Source organism: Marmota monax, unplaced genomic scaffold (genome assembly GCF_021218885.2).
Source record: "Marmota monax isolate L192 unplaced genomic scaffold, Marmota_monax_Labrador192_F-V1.1 WCK01_AAM20220418_F8-fsc00122, whole genome shotgun sequence".
NCBI lineage: Eukaryota > Metazoa > Chordata > Mammalia > Rodentia > Sciuridae > Marmota > Marmota monax.
In genome coordinates this window covers 6219266-6237823 of record NW_026695223.1, presented here as the reverse complement: position 1 = coordinate 6237823, position 18558 = coordinate 6219266, and the positions used below count along the sequence as shown (strand labels likewise).

At 44.0% G+C, this 18558-nt stretch overlaps 1 long non-coding RNA gene and 1 gene segment (V, D, J or C); both read right to left on the bottom strand.

The window, feature by feature from the left end:
• Positions 1–8472: 8472 nt before the first annotated feature.
• Positions 8473–9617, bottom strand: LOC131423804 (T cell receptor beta variable 3-1-like). The segment is given in 2 exon segments: positions 8473–9179; positions 9298–9617. Coding segments are annotated over 2 exon segments (552 nt in total).
• Positions 9618–14880: 5263 nt separating this feature from the next.
• On the bottom strand, positions 14881–15350 carry LOC124086136 (uncharacterized). Its single transcript, XR_006849713.2, has 2 exons — positions 15225–15350; positions 14881–15136 (listed from the first exon to the last, which is right to left on the bottom strand). It is a non-coding gene; the product is annotated as an uncharacterized LOC124086136 (long non-coding RNA).
• Positions 15351–18558: the final 3208 nt, after the last annotated feature.

The window sequence follows — 18558 nt, the reverse complement described above, 5'->3', positions numbered from 1 at the left end:
CAGGCCATGTGTCAATCCCACAGCTCCTGTCCTTCTCCTTGGGGGCTGTTGTTCTTCTGCATGTCCTTATGTAGGGCTTTCAGGCTGTCCCAGTGCAGCACCAAACCCTCCAACCTCTCTTTCAACCTCAGAGAGACCCTCTAACTAATGCTGAGCCCACATTCATGGCTCCCAGCTGGGGCAGCACACCTGCAAATTCATAGATATGGCACCAAACATTCTAAGAGATGACAGCATCAAACAGGACTGCTCCCTAAGCCTCCATGTCCCTAGTGGCTGCTCTGTGGACTTCCATAGACCTGAAGTCCTGAAGCCCCTGGGTGCCTTAGTCCCCCATGCACAGGGAAAAAACGTGGTCCATTGCACAGCAACCAAGATTTTACCTTTGTTAGGGATAGAATGTATCAAGTTCCCCCAAAATTCAAATGTTGAAGTTCAACCCCAAGGTGGCTACTTTTGAAGCCAGGGCCTTTATGAAGGTAAAAAAATGTCAAATGTACTCACCAGGGTGGACCCCCAGTATAATGAGAATAATGTCCTGGAAGAAAAGACAGGAAGCTCTTGCTGTCTGTCCTGTGAGGACACAGCAAGAAGGTGGATACTGGGAACCCAGGAAGAGTGTCCTTTCCATACCCCAACCATGGTGGCACCTGACCTCAGACTTCAGCTTCCAGAATTATGAGAACTAAATATGTTGCTTCAGGCACTTTGTGGTTGGTATTTTGCTGTCAGTCCATGTTGACATATACAGCCTTTCCAGACATGGCTCATGGATGTAAATGCATTTAAATAAGGAACTATTTTACCATCTTGCCCAGTGCAAAGTTTTCCTACACACACACACACACACACACACATACCCCACCACATGCCAATCCTAATAAATTTGGGATTTATCTTTGTTAAGGTGAATTTTTGCTTCGTAATAATTCAAAGGTTAATGAAGAATTTTTTTTCTAGATTTGAGAAAATCTGATTGAGCTGAGGTAGAGGTGATAGTGGAAAAACATAGGCAGAAATTACACAAAGACAGCCTGTTCCCCTCACTAGAAGAGCCTCTCAGGATTTTTGGATGATTAAAACTAACTTAAGCTTTTTTTTTTTAACATGATCACATTTTATTTAAGAGATAAAATCTTTTTTTTTACTCAGATGTTAATTTTATTAAAATACTTTCAGTCTTACATTTGTTTTCATGACTGCATAGGGTACATTACAAACTTTTTCACAGGCTTTTGGCAATATGGGGAAATCTGCTGTTAATCACAAGCTATGGCTTTGGTTTTTTTTTTTGTTGTTGTTGTTGTTGTTTGGTTGGTTTTTCATTCCACCATAATTAACCCCATGCCACCTCTCTTCCCCTCCAACCCCTCTGTGCTGTCTAGAGTTCATCTTCCTCCTATGTTCCCGCTCCCTATCCCACTATGAATCAAAGAAAACATTCAGCATTTGTTTTTTTGGGATTGGCTAACTTCACTTACAAGTTTTTTTTTTTTTTTTCTTTTGACGACCCTATCCAGCTTTCTGGAGACCTCTCAGAGTATCAAGTACCTCCTAATTAACTCACCTGATAATGAAAAAAATGATTAATCACCTTTCCCACATTGCTGGGTGATTAGTTTATTTGCCCCCTCTCTCTTTTTTAGAAATCCGCTTCTGGCTTCAATTAGTTGACACTATCCAATTCCCATTTCCCCATGTGTGACTAATATGTGTGCAGATCAACTATTAAATTACCCCATGATTTCATTTCATGCACAAGAACCAAAAGAACAATTCTAATCCTCTACGCATAGTATAATAGGAAGGAGAGCCCTGCTCAGATCAATGTGGTTAAAGAGTAAAACGGGGAACTGGGAAAACAGAAGTTTCGAAGGATTTAATTTTTAATTCATTATCTTACACATATTATTTTTTAATTAGCTCAATTCCAACCCAAATTTCTAGAAATACTCTTGACTTGCTCCCTATTCAAATTTAAACAATGACTTATAAGGAAAGGATATAGCTGTCCAGATACAGTCTATTTCTCAACTTTCTATATATAAAATTGAAAAATCCCAAGAGTTACAACTAAAAACATTTCCCTGAGTGAGTTCCCTCAGCTAGGTGTGGTCACTAGAGAATGAGTCAATGAGCAGTGGTCAGGGACCAACCCCTCTTACCAGATGCCACCTGGATTAGTTAAGCTCCACCCCAAGTGAGACTCCATGACTACAAACCAGATACAATTCTCTCAAGCCCAGATTACCTTAATGATTTTTTATAAGTTTTGTGCACAAATAAATCATTAAAACCTCCCATAATAGAATCTGATATGTCTGACAGAATTTATGATGGTGGCCAAGTGAACATTCTTACAAAAAATCAAGAAGTATAAGTTACCAGTTTAAATCACATCAACATTTTGTTTTTGCGTTTTAATATCTAGCAAATTTTGGATTCAATTAGGTAGAATTTCTAGAACATAAGTCAGGTTTCCACTGTCCTAATAAACATAGCAGTCTTTAAATTTCCTTCAGAGATACAGCATACCCAAAGGTAAATAATCATAATATTTGAGATGAGAGAAGGAGCTAATAATATCCCAAAGATGTGAAATATAAGCCTTTCTCTGACTCATTATAAACTTGCAAATTAGCATCATTTTCTGGCACTTTCCCCAGATGCGGCTGAGGAGGCAAGAAGAAAACATATGAAAACCAGATACAAACAAAACCATGGGACTCTCTTGGGAACTGAAGCTAGTTGGGTCAGAGCATGATGAGATGAGAGATGAGCTTAGAATGGCACCGAGAAACCCAAATGGCAGAGGTCTTGCCTGAGGCCCTCCTTGCATGAAGACAAACTTATTTGCATTTTCATTCCAGAAATCAGTAGTAGAGGTGTTGAGACCCCTAAGCAAGGACTTCAGAAGACAAGTAACTGCTGTGGCTGAATATTTGTGTCCCCCAGACACATGCTGGAGCCTAATCAGCACTGCCATGGTACCTGGGTTGGCCTTTGGGTGGTGATGAGCTCATGAACGCAGAACTCTCCTGATTGGGATGGTCTCCCTTATAAAGAGAGAGCCAGGTATTCCTCCTACCATGGGAGGACACAGTGAGAAACTGTCATCTATGAACCAGAGGGCAGGCTTTCATGACATATTGAATCGGCCAGTGCCTTGACCATGGACTTCCAGCCTCCAGACTATGAAAAATAAATGTGAGTTGCTCATAACCTGCCTGGTTGTGGTATTTTGTTACGTAGCCCAAATGGAACAAGACAATGGCCAACTGCTCAATATAGGTGGATACAAATGCAAATTATTGAACTAGAAGAACTAAAAATTTCCCAAAACATGATAAATATACTATGTGAAGATACCCAAACTAATGAGAATGAAAAAGATGTCCAACACCTAGACTGTGTAAAGTTGATTCATAGCAGATTAGACTTAGCACACCTCACATATAGGACATTATAATATCTAGGGTGATGAGGGCCACAACCAAGTTAAGATGGCGCCTGGCAGTATGCTAGGAGGAGTGGTTTCTGAGCCAATGTCAGCGAGCTATTAAGATGATAAGGATTCCTTAATGACTGACTGCTGTATCTAGTTTATGTTAATTAAGTTAAGCTGTGTGTAATTAGTTGGGTATTTGTACCTCTGCAGTCAGGCAGAGTGGCAGTGACTGCTACCTAGGGTACCTGCTACTTTGAGTTCCCCCACTCAGTTCCCGCTGAGTTCACTAGCAATAAATTAGTTCCCGCTTCAACCTTCAAGTTGCTTGTCATCTCCCAGTTATTTTGCCCAGCCGGACAAGGGCAAGAGGGGTTTTTTATGGGAAAAATATTGGATTCACTAAGAGAAGGCAATACTTGGTGTAAACACTGAGAGTTTTGTTCCAAAATGAACAAGTATGTATTATTAATTTCACAAAATCATGACTCCTGTCATCAGTTTCTCTCTTAGCTTTTTTTATCTGTGTCAAAAAATAAGTTTTTGATCCAGATAATACTTATGAAGTTCTTTCTTTTTTAAGATCTACAGGAGATATCCTAGACCACAAACAATACAAACCCACAGCCTTTCCCAAGATTTCTGGTCATTCCCATGGATGCTTATATTCCCCTGGTCTCCTCCAACCAGTCATGACCTGGCTACAAAGCTAAGACTGTCCTTGATTAGCTCAGAAAACCTAACACACCAAATATAGTGAATTTAGCACTTTGGTGAAGACTTTGGGAATCCTGCCCGGGACTCATATGATGCAGAGCATAGCTTTTCCCCATTTCCCTCTTACCCCTACCCCTTACATCTACTTTCAAGTCTTCCCAGTATCTCCAGTCTATCCCATCTTCCTTTTACTTACAGTATTTACTTTAGAAGTCTTGTATTTCTAAATTCTTTGTGACTTTGAAATGTGTGAGTCCTTTTAAAAGCTAAATAACCCTAAACTAAACTGCCACGTTTAATACCCAGGATTGTCTTTATCAAAGACATGCAAACCAACTCTTTGAAATGTAATCATGAAAGGGGGGCACACTATCCAGTGTCTATGGAAAGGTCAGCTCCTAACATAAGGAGTCCACCTTAACTCAGATAAGGATCTTCTTCAACTCCGTTTGGAGTCTACCCAAATTCAGGTTCTGTCCACTCCACTTTCTTGAGAACTTGTTAATGTTCATCTTAAGAACATTTATGCAATCTTAGCATGGATTTGGCATTATAAATATCTATCTGTTTTTCTATATGTCCAAATTCTTACAACAATACTCTAAGATAGGACTTGTCATCTGTATAGGACCAATAATAGAATCAAGGCAACAGTTATCCAATACCTGAGGCCAAACACGAGAAGGCAGCATAACAGGGGATGGGCATAGTCAATGGTATGAGGTGAGGTTGCAATCAGAACCCAGAAGAAAGAAGAGCATGGGGCAAGGGAAGGAGCAGAGAAAAACTACTGAGGTACAATGAGAGCTGTGCTCAGTGAGACCCTGCCTCTTGCATAGAGGAAAGGGAGAACGATTCTCCCCAAAGCGCAGAATCAAGGGAACCTTGAAGAAAGCTGGATGGGAAACCAGGGGTTGAGGAGGAGATGCTGGGGATGGATCACAGCCTGGTGGAGCAGACATGGGGCACTGCCACCTCACTCTTGTGACTGCTGTTTCTGCAGAGAGATCCCTGTGCTGTGCTGTGACTGAGGCTGGCACAGGCGAACGTGCCAGCCTCCAATTAGTGGAGAACTAATTGGGCTGTTCTGTAAGGGAAGGACACAGAGCCCTGCAAGGAGCCGCCTCTGAATGTCTCTAGCAGCTGGTGCCATCCAATCACTAAGATCATTAGCCAGAATGAACAAGTAGATAAAAACCAATATGATGCACTCAACTAGCCTAGAGCACCATGTCCCCCCCACACATAGGCAGCCCTGGTCCCCAAAGAAACCTCCCTGACCTGGGTGCAGGGTGCTGAGGGGCCAGAACATTCCTCCTTACCATAATTTAGACTCTATTGTTCAGATCCTCCACCTTCTAGAAAGTTTCCAGGTGAGGCTCGTCATAAAAATCCATCTTCTCTCTGGAAGGCTTGTTTCTACTCAAATATGAAAAATATATTTTGCTAAATATGAAAAAAAATACCCAAGACTCAAAGAGGATGCAGAGCTCCCTTGAGAGGTTCATGGAGTCTCTCCTATGGCTGTATTTGTTCCAATCTTGGGTCCTCAGTCAACTTCTCTGATGTCCAGAAGCATCCCCAAATACCCTAGACCTAAGCCCCCATTTCTATCTACTCTTCTCTTAGAATTGAGTTTGATGTATGCTGGACGTGGGCAGTCCCACCCAGTGCCCACCCTCCTGAGGCAGGAAGGCTGCTGAGAGCCAGGGAAGAAGCCCTGGAGTTTCTGCAAGGGCAGGAAGTGTCTCTGAGGGGCTGTGCCTAAGCTGCAGCTGCAGAGATAGGTGGCCGAGTCCCCCAGCTGTGTGGGCTGGATCTTCAGGGTGGACAAGGCTCCCTCAGGCCTCTCAGCTGAGAATCGATCCCTGAAAAAGTCGGCCTTCCCTGAAGGCTGCTTGTTATAGAAAGAAACCAGGAACTCCAGTCCCTTTCCTGGAGTCTGTCGGTACCAATAGAGAGAAGCCTGACCAGCAACAGGGTCACAAGTCAGAGCCACATCCTGTCCTGCCTCTGTGACAGCGTGACTGGGGGCTTGTCTGACTCCAGGTTCCATATGTGCTGTGGAGGAGGCAGAGGGCAAGGAGAGAATGAAGGGCAAGTGTGGGATTGCCCTCAGGTAAAGGTAAGAGGGGAATTGCTCAAGCCCTCCCAGGACTCACCTGTGCCCAGGAGACCAAAGATCACCCAGCAGAGGAGGCTGCTGTCCATGGCAGGGTTGGGCAGGCTGAGGCTCAGCAGTCCCAGGAGGAAATTCAGTGACATCTCAGCCTGTGCTGCACCCACTTACTCAAGGATGCCCCAGAAGAGCAGAGGCCTGAATAGCATTGTGGAAACAGATGCCCCAAGGCAGCGCCTGAGCATCCTGAAGTGTGTGGCTGGGATTAAATAGCATGGCTGAAGTCAAGTGTGGTGGCACATGCCTGTAATCTGGAAGCCGAGGCAAGAGGATTGTGAGTTCAAAGCCAGACTGAGCAAAACTGAGGTGTTAAGCAACTCAGTGAGACCCTGTCTCTAAAATGAAAATAAAATAAATTTGAAAAACAAAGAGACTCAGATGTGGCAATCCTGAGTGTAGAAAGCAGAACATCTGGAAGGACAGGACCTTGCCCTCTGGTTCTGTGTAGGGTATGATTGAGGTGGCCCAGCCTGAATTTTGTCTGAATTTTTATTTTATTATTTTGTTTATTTACAGGACCCCTGTGAACTCTTAAGTCAAATGAATCACTTTATGGCAGGCTTCTTTTATTTCATGTTAGAAAATGCATTAAACACTAGACTTAAAAGTGTTCATCTTTGCATAAGTTGATAGAGCCTCAGGAGTGCAAGAAACCTCCCTGCTACAGATGCTGTAGAATATAGAGCTGCCAAATTGGTGGAATTGACAGGGGCTTTTATGGTTTGCAGTTTCTGTCTGGGGTCCCACAGGAAATATTTAAAGCCTTCAGCTGCCCCCACAGCTTCTAGTCTATCCCCACAGGTTTGGGTACAGTGACAGGGTGACTCTGCAGGGCTGTTTCTCAGCTACTGGCACTCATGGATGTGTCCTTGGGCTCCAGGGAGGCCAGGGGAATGAATAAGGAAGAGCTGTCAGGCACTCAGGTGACAAGTACCTGGGCACAGTCTAGTTTCAACCAGTTCCTTATAATCATGGGGAAATATAAGCTCAGGATTTTCTTATCATCTTCTTTTAAAAATTCTTGGCATTATATCCCAGAGGTGTTCACACTCCAGGGACTTCTCTGCATTGTTCCCATGTTGAGGTTTCTTAGTATCTGGCTAATGCTGGTATCCAAGGAAGGTTCTTACTCTAGTCCCAAGGAATAAGCTTGGAGTCCATGGACAGACCCTTGGAACTCAGAACTCAGAATTTAGGGTACAGAGAGTTGAAAGTTGAAAAGGAGCCCAAGAATATGTATAAGGAAATCTCATTTTTTTTCTGGTGCCATTCATATTGTGTATTCAGAGAGCAAGACCCCAGAAGCCTAGGCAAAGAACAAATTCTGGAAGGCTGGAGAGCTGAGCAGAGATTTCAGGAGACATATAACCTGAACAACCTTGGCATTCAGATTCAGATTGATAGATGTGGGTGACATTGTTATGAATTGCACTGGACTCCAAAAAGACCATGCTTGAGAAATAACGACCCCAAGCTAGGGCTGTCCAATGGGAGGGCAAATCTGAAAACCCTACAATCAATGTACTAAAATAAAACTGAATGATGTTTAGGAGAATATAACATAATCCAGAGTCCCTATCATCCATCTTCCACAGTGCCTCACATAACATGTGTTATAATCTTTCATGTAGAATATTTGAGAAGTTTCCTAGATGTTCAGTCCCCCTAAAATCTATCAGCCATCTATTCCACACTGCTGCCCCTGTTCTTCACCCAAATGCAAATCTGATCGTGCCTTCTCCTGTCAGATGGGACCAATGGTAACTTCTGCCAAGAGATTTGTGCCCCAGTCCTTCCCAAGTTCCCAGGATCCTCCATCATCTGGCTGCTTAATGGGAATAGGATGCTACGACACATTTTCCAGAAGGGCTGCAGTATCCAAAGCACATGCAGCTTGGATTCACTTCTCTACTACCCTTAATTTCTAGTTCACCTATTGCTAAGGTTGGACATGTTCCTCCCTCCCCCACAAAATATAAATATATATTTAAACATATAAAACATATATATTCATCTATTTATTTATTATGTATCATATTACATAATATATATATGGTTTTTTTGGGGGGGTTTCTTTTGTTTTTTTTTTTTTTTTGCTAAATGAGGATCTCATTGAATTTCTGTTGATCATGGGAAGATTCACCCTGGCCTATCTTCAGGTTTGTGCTCATCAAACATTTTTTAAATTTGTGTCTCCATGGACAACATAATGGACAAGATGTGGCCATATGTACAGCAGATAAGGACAAGGAATGGCTGCTCCTTCACTTAAGGACTTGAAGTTCTCCACTCTTGGTGGATTTGTATGGGCGGGTGATGCTAGTGGAGTCCCTGCTCAGCTGACCAGAGGGATTCTGCAGGGCTCTGTGTGTGGAGAACTCAGCTGCCCACCAGGCGCCCTGGAGGCTGCTGCACACTGACACTCCACGGGGACCACAGGAATGGAGAGCAGAGCCTCAGGCACAGGGAACTCATTGTCACCACAGCTTCCTGGCTGCCTGGAAGGTTTGTGCACAGGCAGCTGGTGACTCTGCAGGGCTGTGCCTTGGCTGCTGGCACAGAGATACAAGGCAGAATCCTCTGGCTCCAGGGACTTGACATGAAGGTTTAAATGAGCTTTGTCTGGAGATTCAGGTGAGAAGCGACTTGGAACTGTTTCATTTGCAATCATTAACTTATTATTGTAGGTAAACATCATCTTCAGTGATTGCTTGGAGTCCTGCTTATACCAGTACATTGTATCATGGCCCAGATTTTGCTCACATTTAAAGGATTGCTTTTTTCCAGCCTGTGTGAGGAGATATTTTGGAGTCTGGGAAACACCTGAGTGCAAGGGGCCTGTGAAAGAAAGAAGCAGAATTCAGGAGAATCCCAGGAGAAAGCTGCAGCTCCAGGCATAGAGAAGACTCAAGCAGAGTTTCTGACAAGGCCACACCACTTGGGCTGAGAAACTCACCTGCTCCCAGGAGGCAGAGGGCCACACAGCAGAGCAGCCTGGAGCCCATGGTAGGAGGCAGGCCAGGCCAGGCCGCGGCTCAGGATTCCAGCCTATAGACTCAGAGCAGCTGCACCCCCAAGGCTCTGCCACAAGTTCTGCGGGTGACATCACAGCTGTGCTATTCTTCCTTTTCTCGGGGTTTGTGATCACAGTTTCCTCCTTATTCATGTCCTGATCCAGCTCCGTTCGTTCGCCAGTGTATTGGGGATTTCTAGAGTAGGTGTGAGTGGGGTGGGTGTGCAGCCTCCAGTAGACTCTGCCCCCACCCCTTCCCTGGCCCAGAAGTTGCCCGTGTTCCTTTCCTCTCCTCTTTAGGCCTCCTCTCAGAGCAAGTCTGGTTTTCCTTCCTGGGTCTTTTCTTCCTTCTCACACTAATGCTGCGTGATCCCTCTTACTCCTTGGCTCCCTTGAATGTCTTTTATGCCCAGTGGCCCCCTGACCACTTCAGGCTTGGGCAGGAGATTGACTTCAGTTCTCACCAAACACCAGCTGCAGCCATTTAAGATGCAGGAATGTGGTGACTGTCTGGTGAACACTCTTAGGTGACCTTGATGGGACTAAGCTGCAGGCCTGGTCCCTGGGATGTTCTCATGAGAGGCAGGGCTTTCCAATGCTCTGGTCTGAGGAGGCTTCTAGAGATCAAGAAGTCATTATGTGTTGGGAACAAAGTTATGGGGACATGGACAGCATCGAAATTGGGGAAATCTACAAGGAACAATTTCTCTATCCTTGAATTGTCTACAGATCCCCCTCCTTTTGGATACATAGTATCCACTCAGAGCCTGGCCCAGCATTGGTCAACCTCAGCGTTATTTACACATTGCATTGGATGATCCTTAGTTGAGAGGCAGTCCTGTGCCCTGCAGTGTGTTCAGTAGCATCACTGTCCTGTGCCCACCTGATGCCAACAGTATCCCCTACCATACTCATGAAAACCAAAATGTCTTCCACAATATCAAATCTCCATGTTTAAGAGCCACCTTTCCTATCCCTTCCAATAGCTCCCACCTTTATCATCCTATGTGGCTCTGCCTCCAGCCTCAGTACTTGCTAGTGATGGATAAGTCCAGTTTTAACATTTCGTAAGCTCTGTCTGTGGACACCATCAAAAAGGCATCTGATTCTCTCTCTCTCTCTCTCTCTCTCTCTCTCTCTCTCTCTCTCTCTCTCTCTCTCACACACACACACACACACACACACATGCTTACTTATATTCTGGTAAAACTACCAAATACAGGTGAAAGCCCCAGGTGGTTCAGTTGTGTTTGCTGGGCACAGACACAGCACCAGGGATTTTCCCCTTTTGGAAATTTTCAGCATATTTCATTTGTACAAGTCATGGGGAAGACAATGTTTTCATTCTTGGGATGTTTATACTATAACGGGAGCAAAAAGAAATGCACAGATTACCTGTGGGATAAGGATATAAAGTTTATTTTACATGAAAGTCAGAAATATAACCCAGTATTTACATTTAAATATTTTATACTGTATTCCTTCTTCTCATCTATAAAGCAGTGGTCCCAAATCAATAATTTTCAACACTCTGTCCAGCTCCAAAACTATGGGCATTACCAGGTGCACACGTAGGTACAGGCTTATTCATCCAGAGTCCCCAGCACCTACCATCATGCACCACACAGAGTACACATGAAGACTTTCCCAAAAGGAGAGAAGGGAAGCAGGAAGGACTGAGAGAGGAAGAAAGGAAGGAAAGGAGTGAGAGAAGAGATCACTTTATTGACAAGAATCAATATAAGATGGAGCTTATAGCCATATAAAGAAGCAACCATTCTTAAAGTGTAGGTTTCAAATAATTACTTATCTTGCTATTTTATGCAAATGTTCATGACCAAATCGGGTGGAAAGTCTCTAAAATAAAACTGGTATTAAGAAACTCATTGCACATGAGGTAATGCCAGTTCTGATTAGTGTTTTAAATAATTTAAAAGTATATAATACTAGAAATTAATGTCTAATTAAAAATTAAAGAACATAATTTTTATTATCTATCAAGAACAGCCCATAGTATGCAAGAAAGCAAATAAATGATTCCTTGCACCTTCTTTTCTGATTGGGATGGCTGAACTGGAGAAGTGGATTCCTGTACAGAACAGGAGTCAGGACCACTGATGTAGGGACCCCTGACAAGAGCCATACCTCAATTGACAAAGCAAACAAGGAAAGAAACATGAAATAATTTAGCATGGACAAAGTTTAGTCTTCCAAAAGGTGGAGAGCTTAGGACCAGTGGGAATGAGGCAGAAAGCAAGAGAAGTAGATCTAATGAGAAGTGGACTGAATGTCACACAGAGGCACATTGTCATGATTCTGTCTTTCCAACATTTAAAAACCCTTCTTATAATTTGGTCATTTGCCAAAGTTTGAGAACAGCATGTGCTGTTATGTTTATATGCAAAAACTTCCATTCTTGAAACAACACCTGTTTGAACAGTTCTCTTTGAGATCACATATGACTATCCATCAGAGGTAGAAGAGTAAAGACTTTTCTAGTTTAATTCCCTGATGGTCTGGAAGGAGGGGGGAGGTTATATGTATCCTTAGGCCTGATGAATAGATTTCCTCTGGTTATTATTTTCTCTGCAGACTCCCTAAGAACCTTAGACTGTCAAGATCATTGCTAGTGCCAGGAGCTGACATCACCACGAGGTTTGTTTTGCCATGACTGAGCTGAGCTGAGACAGACCCCAGATCCTCTCTTACCTCCCTTAGAAACAGGTCCCCCACCTGCACCTGCCTAAGTCTCCCAACCTCCTCAGCTCAAACTCTCCTCTCAGGCAGCTCATATGCAACAATCTGACGTTCCAGGCTGTTATCTGGGACAGCAACACCTGCACATCACTGCAAAGGGCCTAACCGGGTATATAACAGCCCACACCACAGCACTGACCTCAGCTCCTGCAGAGCACATTTCCCCAGATGTAGAAACCCAAACTTCCTCTTAACTCTCTCTCATCCAGAGCCTTCTCTTAGTCCTTGCTCAGAGTTTCCTGGATCTCAACAGAGTCACAGCTCCTCCTTGTGGTCCCAGGTTCAAAAGCACTAGGACTCCATCTTTGCGGTTGAACAAGGGTAGCATGGTGGCAGATGTCTTAGAAACAGGGACCACCTGGGAGGGAAGAGGGTGATAATAAGTCCCTGCCCTTCTCACACCAGACCTATTTCTCAACAGGTCCCCTTCTGAAGAACCTGGTGCCCTTGTGTGAGTAAGGCAGGCATGAGGTGCCCCAAGGTCAGGGTTCCAAACATCAGGAAGGAAAAGGCTCCTGAAGGACTGTTGGAATCGTGATTTCATTGTCTTTGAGGACTCTCAGCCTTAGAAGAAACTTCCAGAGGAGAAGAGAAACAGCCTTCACCCCAGGAAAACAAAGTTCTGATCAGGACTTTCTGTGTCCCTTAGCCTGTGAGGTGGACAAGCATGCAGTGAGATCCATACCAAGAGATAAGGTTCAGGTGCCAGAGGCACTGCCAAGGGACTTCAGCACCTGGCATTAATAAACCCAGGGATGGGGACTAAGTTATATGACTATTGAATAGTTTCTCAGTATTAATGATTTTGAGAGAAAATTTTAGACTCACTGATTCGGCAAAGAATGACACTTTTTAGAGGCATCTGGCACAGTCATTTCTTCCACTAAGATTGCTGAAGGTATCAATCAGCTGCAATCTGTACAAATACAGATTTAGGGAAATAATCTATAGACCTGTTGCACCACTTCCACTAGTCTATCAAGCCATAGAAACTATCCACCATCTCCTTTCACCACTAGTTCCAGATTTCCCTCAATCTTTCTCAGCATTTCAATGATCTATGTTATTTATTTGGTGGGGGTGACCCTACCTTCACCCCTTAAGGTTTTGAGTTCTTATGTGCATTTACTTTGTCATGCTATGATTGCCCAAATTGGAAAATTATCACCATCACCAGGAATTGAAGCACCAAGAGATACATGTGTTAATTACTGAATTCCAGAGAAAAAGTTCCTTATTCCCATAATGGAGCAGCAAATGTATGACCTCATGATAATAAAAATTAAATATTTCCACTCTTACCTGCTGGTTTTCAAATAAGAGGAGACCAAAGACCACAGTCATAGTTCAGGTTCAGAGGAATCCTTATTATGTCCTGTAGTTGAAGAACCCATTCCTTTCTCCCCTCTTCCCTCACAAATAAGGATCTCTTATCTGTCAGACTCCCCCCAAACAAAACAAATCATGGTGACAGAAGATACAAATGTGCAACTGCAACTGGGTCACCAGAGTGATATGCACAGGGTGATGATCCTACTTCCACTCTTGGCTTCTGGATTCATGAGTTGGGCATAAAACACCAGATCCCAGCCATAGAGTCAATGTATTTGCTGTGCAGGGGAATAGCACCCCAGCCCCTTGATGCTGTCTCTGAGCCGTAGATAAACCTTCGATAAATCACCTTATCATTTTTTGAAGCCAGATGTTTCTGTGTTATGGAGTACATTAGAGAAGGAAAAATAAATAAATTCCACGGTCATGAATCCATTATTTCATTTCAAATGGTGATGGAGGTGACAGGAGTGTAAGTGAATCAATGAATTCAGGTGTTTATGACTGATATAATCTGTTCACGCTTGTTTGTTTCATGCATTCCTTGAGCTCATTCTGGTTTATCATGAGTAAATCCTTTCTTTTCCTTTTGAAGTCTTCCTTCCACCTTCTCTGATCCAGTTTTTCAAGATCGCTGGATATTACTTGAAATGCAGGAAGTTAATCTGGCTGTCCCAATGTCAAGACGAAAGTGACAAATTCTCTTCTGCCTGTGCCTATAGATTCCATTTGACCTTGCTCTAGAATATGTTCTTGTGAGGCCCAGCTTTACACTAGTGATTCCCTTGCTAGTGCAGACCTCTGTTAACCTTGAAGCGATTTCCTAATATTGAACCTCATAGTTACTTATTCTCATGTGAGCTAAAATCATTGCACCAAATGCAGATTGACGGGGTCATCAAGTACTTCTGATCTTGACTACATTCTGGCCAAGGCTCACCTGTATTTAGGTCCTGCACTGATCTTCTTGTTCATCTGAAGATTTCCACTGTCCCTCTATGCTACCAAGTAAATACCTGAGTCCCTACTCAGTAACCATTTCTTCATTTTATGGGTTAAAATATTTTCCCTAAAAACTAAATCAAGGAAACAAGAATCCAACAAAACAGAATAAAGAGAAGACATATTTCATTTGGTCACTTCCGGAGCAACTAATGTTTACAGCCCAGAGTCACACTTTGGAGCATCTTTGGAAGAAAATCTGTACACCCCATGGCTTTTAGACATTCCTGCCAGACATATCTAACTTGGTAATTTAATTTCAGATATTCATCTATTTGGGGACAGCTGCAACAATAGACACAAGCAGACTTCCTCCTCTTGGGCTGGTAGCTGAGAGAGAGGGAGACACATGAGTGTTTGTGCACGGGCTGGAGGTGTGTTTGCAAGGCTGTGGTTAAACTGCTCGCACAGAGGTACATGGCTGAGTCTTCCAGCTTTGTGAGATGGATCTTCAAGGTGAAGTAGGATTTATCAGGCTTTTCAACTGAGAATCGATCCTTCAATATTTCAGACTTCTCCAAGGTTTTACCATTATAGAAGGAAACCAGAAACTCCAGCCTCTGCTCCAAGATTTGTTGGTACCAATAGAAGAATGAATGACCAAAAATGGGGTCACAACTCAGGATCACCATCTGTCCCATCTTTGTGACTTGGTGGCTTGGGATCTGTATGACTTCAGATTCCATATGTACTGTGGGAAGAGAAAAAACATTAAGAGAATGGTTTAGGACCGTCTTGGGGAAGTCTGAGGTGACAATTTTCTAGTCTTATGACTCCACCTGCTTTCAGGAGATTAAAAATTGTCCAACAAAAGAGCCAGGTATCCATAGTAGGGTCATAGCAGGAAGATCCTCTCTTAGCCCAGGTCATCAGAAACTGAAGAGGAGCAGGCTGAAGCCCCATGATTCCACAGAGGAGGTCTGGCAGGGATTTTAAAGTGTCTCTGGTTCCACACCTATCACTGCTGCAGTGCCCTCTATAGGACAGAGAACCCTCCTGCAGGTGATCGACATCAGCCATGCCAGGGAGAGGGACTCTGTTCTCAGGGTGGGTGCAGGGCAGAGGGTATTACTGTGAAGAGTGTGGAGCTCAGCTAAAATTACCCCAACTGTAAAGTCTAGTGTGGAGATGTCAAGAAATTTTCCTGTCATAGAGCAGGGTGTAAAGGTGCAGGTGCAAACCTATAATCCCAGCTATTTTAGAGACTGAGGCAGGTGACTTAATGACCTGCCTCAGTCTCTCTGACCTGGTGACTTAATGAGACACTGCCTCAGAATAAAAAAGCCTGGGGATGTAGCTCAGTAGTAGAGCACCTGTCTAGCTGTAAAGAAGCCCTGGGTTCAATTCCCAGCATCACACACAAGACGAGGGGGGAGTCTTCCCTTTGTCATTATCTGTTGTGAGCAATATTATCCAGGGCACCAGACTCTAGTAAAGAACACTGTAATTTAGTACTAGGATTAAAAGACAGAGGGAAAAGAATCAAGAGTGAAAGTGCTAAAGTCCCAGTGAAAGAGGGAAGACAACCCTGAACCTGAATGTTCTGCAAGGGAGAGCACTAGAGACCTGTGAAGGATGCAAACAGACTGGGAAATTATTGTCTTTGGTGACAGGAACTGACAGAGCCACTTGGGGAAGATTTGGGATATTATGGAAAAAATCAGTGCACCTGTAATCCCAGCAACACAGGAGACTGAGAAGGAAGATTGTGAGTTCAAGGCCAGACTCAGCAACTTAGTGATTCTGTCTCAAAAAAAAATAAATAAAAATAAAAAGGCCTTGGAAATTAGCACAGTGGTAAAATGCCTTGGGTTGAATTCTCAGTATCGAAAGAAAGAAAGAGAGAGAGAGAGAAAGAAAGAAAGAAAGAAAGAAAGAAAGAAAGAGAGAAAGAAAGAAAAGGTCCAACTGTATTTGGAGTTAGGATGAGAAACAAAATAGAAGTTTTGGAAAAAAAAATGATGCATATTAGAATGAAGATTGGTGGACTGGGCTGTAGCTCAGTGGTAGAGCGCTTGCCTAGCACACTTGAGGCACTGGGTTCAATCTTCAGCACCACATACAAATCAATCAATAAAATAAAATTCTATATAAAAAAGGAAGATTGGTGCAGCCTGTGTTAAGTGACTGACAAGATTTTTCCAGTTTTTGGGGTGTGACACAAGTCAACTGGGAGATACTTGAAGCAACTTAAACTTGAGTCTTTGTCCTGCAATGCAGGTAGTGTTATTCCAGTCGAAGCCAGACCACAGACTGTTGAGATCTGGATGTGAATATAGCATTGCCATATCCAGTAAAAATTGGCACCTATCATCCCTGCAGTGCCCTCTACAGGACAGAGAACCCTCATGCAGGTGATCCACATGAGGTCTGAGGTTTCTGAGACCTGTGGATATCCAACTAGTCTCAGGGCTCAGGTGGACACAATGTCTCCACAACCTCCTGACTAGGCCCAGGAATTTTGTGTATGGGGAGGCAGTCACTCTGCAGGGCTGTCTCAGCTGCTGGCACAGAGGTACACAACTGAATCCTTTATCTCCAGGTCATCCATTGTGAAGGAATAAGTGAGGACTGGCTAGATTGTCACATGTGAATGACCTGGAACAGGCTCATTTTGAAGGAATTCTTTATAGGTGTAGGAAAACACGAGTTCTGGAGCCTTCTTAGCATTCTCTCTATAGCAGAGGAATGTGTCCCTGACATTGTTCACATTTCAGGGCCCTTTAATTCTCCATCATTGTCATCAGATGTTTTGGTATCTGGGTAATTCCAGGGTTCACAGGAGTTATAGGAATAAGAAACCAAACTTCGGCTAAGCCAGAGGACCATTATATGAAAAAGTTCCCTGAATAAGCTACAAGAACTAAGACAGTAATGCCCCACTGGGTCCAGAACTCACCTGCTCCCAGGACCACACAGCAGAGGAGCCTGGAGTCCATTGTAACATCACAGGATGGGGCCTGGGTCTCCCCTCAGGGTCCCCACCCTGCAGGAGGGTTTGCTTGGAAGTCACTACTCCTGTGAGTTGCTACAGCTCACACTGCTTTGCCCTTCATGCTTGGCAGGACTGCGCATGCCTAGGAAGGGCCCAAGAGACCACTCCCAGGTGCTTCCAGAGGTTGCTGAGGAAGTTGCTGTAGCCACTGCCCACCCCACAAGGCGGAACTAGGCATCTCTGTCTTCTTCCTGCTTCATGCACAGATTCCCTCCCTTTGGATAGGTGCCCTTCACTGCTTTCCACAGACCCAGGAAAAGCCCCCTGTAGCTTGTGCTCCCTCGTCCTGATTAATCCAAAGACACTGCCTTGCCCGGTTTATGGATCCTGCCCTAGAGCCAGCTGTGCCTCCTTTTAACACAGTAATTTAATGCTCATTAACCAGGTAGCCCTCCTCAGTGCATGCTGAGGGGATCCCAGAGGAAGAAGCTGCAGCCCCGCCCCCAGGGAGCATCTCCCCACACTAGACATGGAGCTTATTCCTACAGCCCAAGAACAACAAAAGGGCCAAAGGCACTGAGCTAAAGGGACTGTGGAGACAATGCCATGCAGGCTGGTGAAGTCCAGTGCAGGAGGGACATTAATGTCCCTCCCGCTCCCGCTCTCTCCCAACCAGAACAAGGAGCAAACCCTGATGCCAGAGTCCTGCTTCCTCCCTTCCCTCCCTTCTCCCCAGGCTCTCTCCCACCCACCTCGGGAGTTTCAGCGAGGGCACAGCGCCACCTAGAGGTCACAGAGCACATTGCCCTCATCTCCGTGTAACTCTAGGCCTCTGATAGCGCCCCTGAGGAGCACAGAGGTATGGACAAAGGGGTAAAGCAGGAACATTTAAGGCAGGGGAATCCATAGTCCAAGGAGGCATTTAGCAACTCTAAGTATATCACCTACTGGTAAAGCAGCAGGGACCATCACCATGTGAACATTGGATGATCTTTTGAAAAACTTATTCAGTAAGTATTTGTTGAGCATGTGCTATATGTCAGGCATTGCTCCAGGACCAGGAAGAGACATGAGTAAAACAGACTCTCATAGGTATAGAGGCTATTTTAACTTGTTCAACAGGCATCTGTGAATAATGTGAATAATATCCTCAAAATATTTATAGACTTGGAGGAACA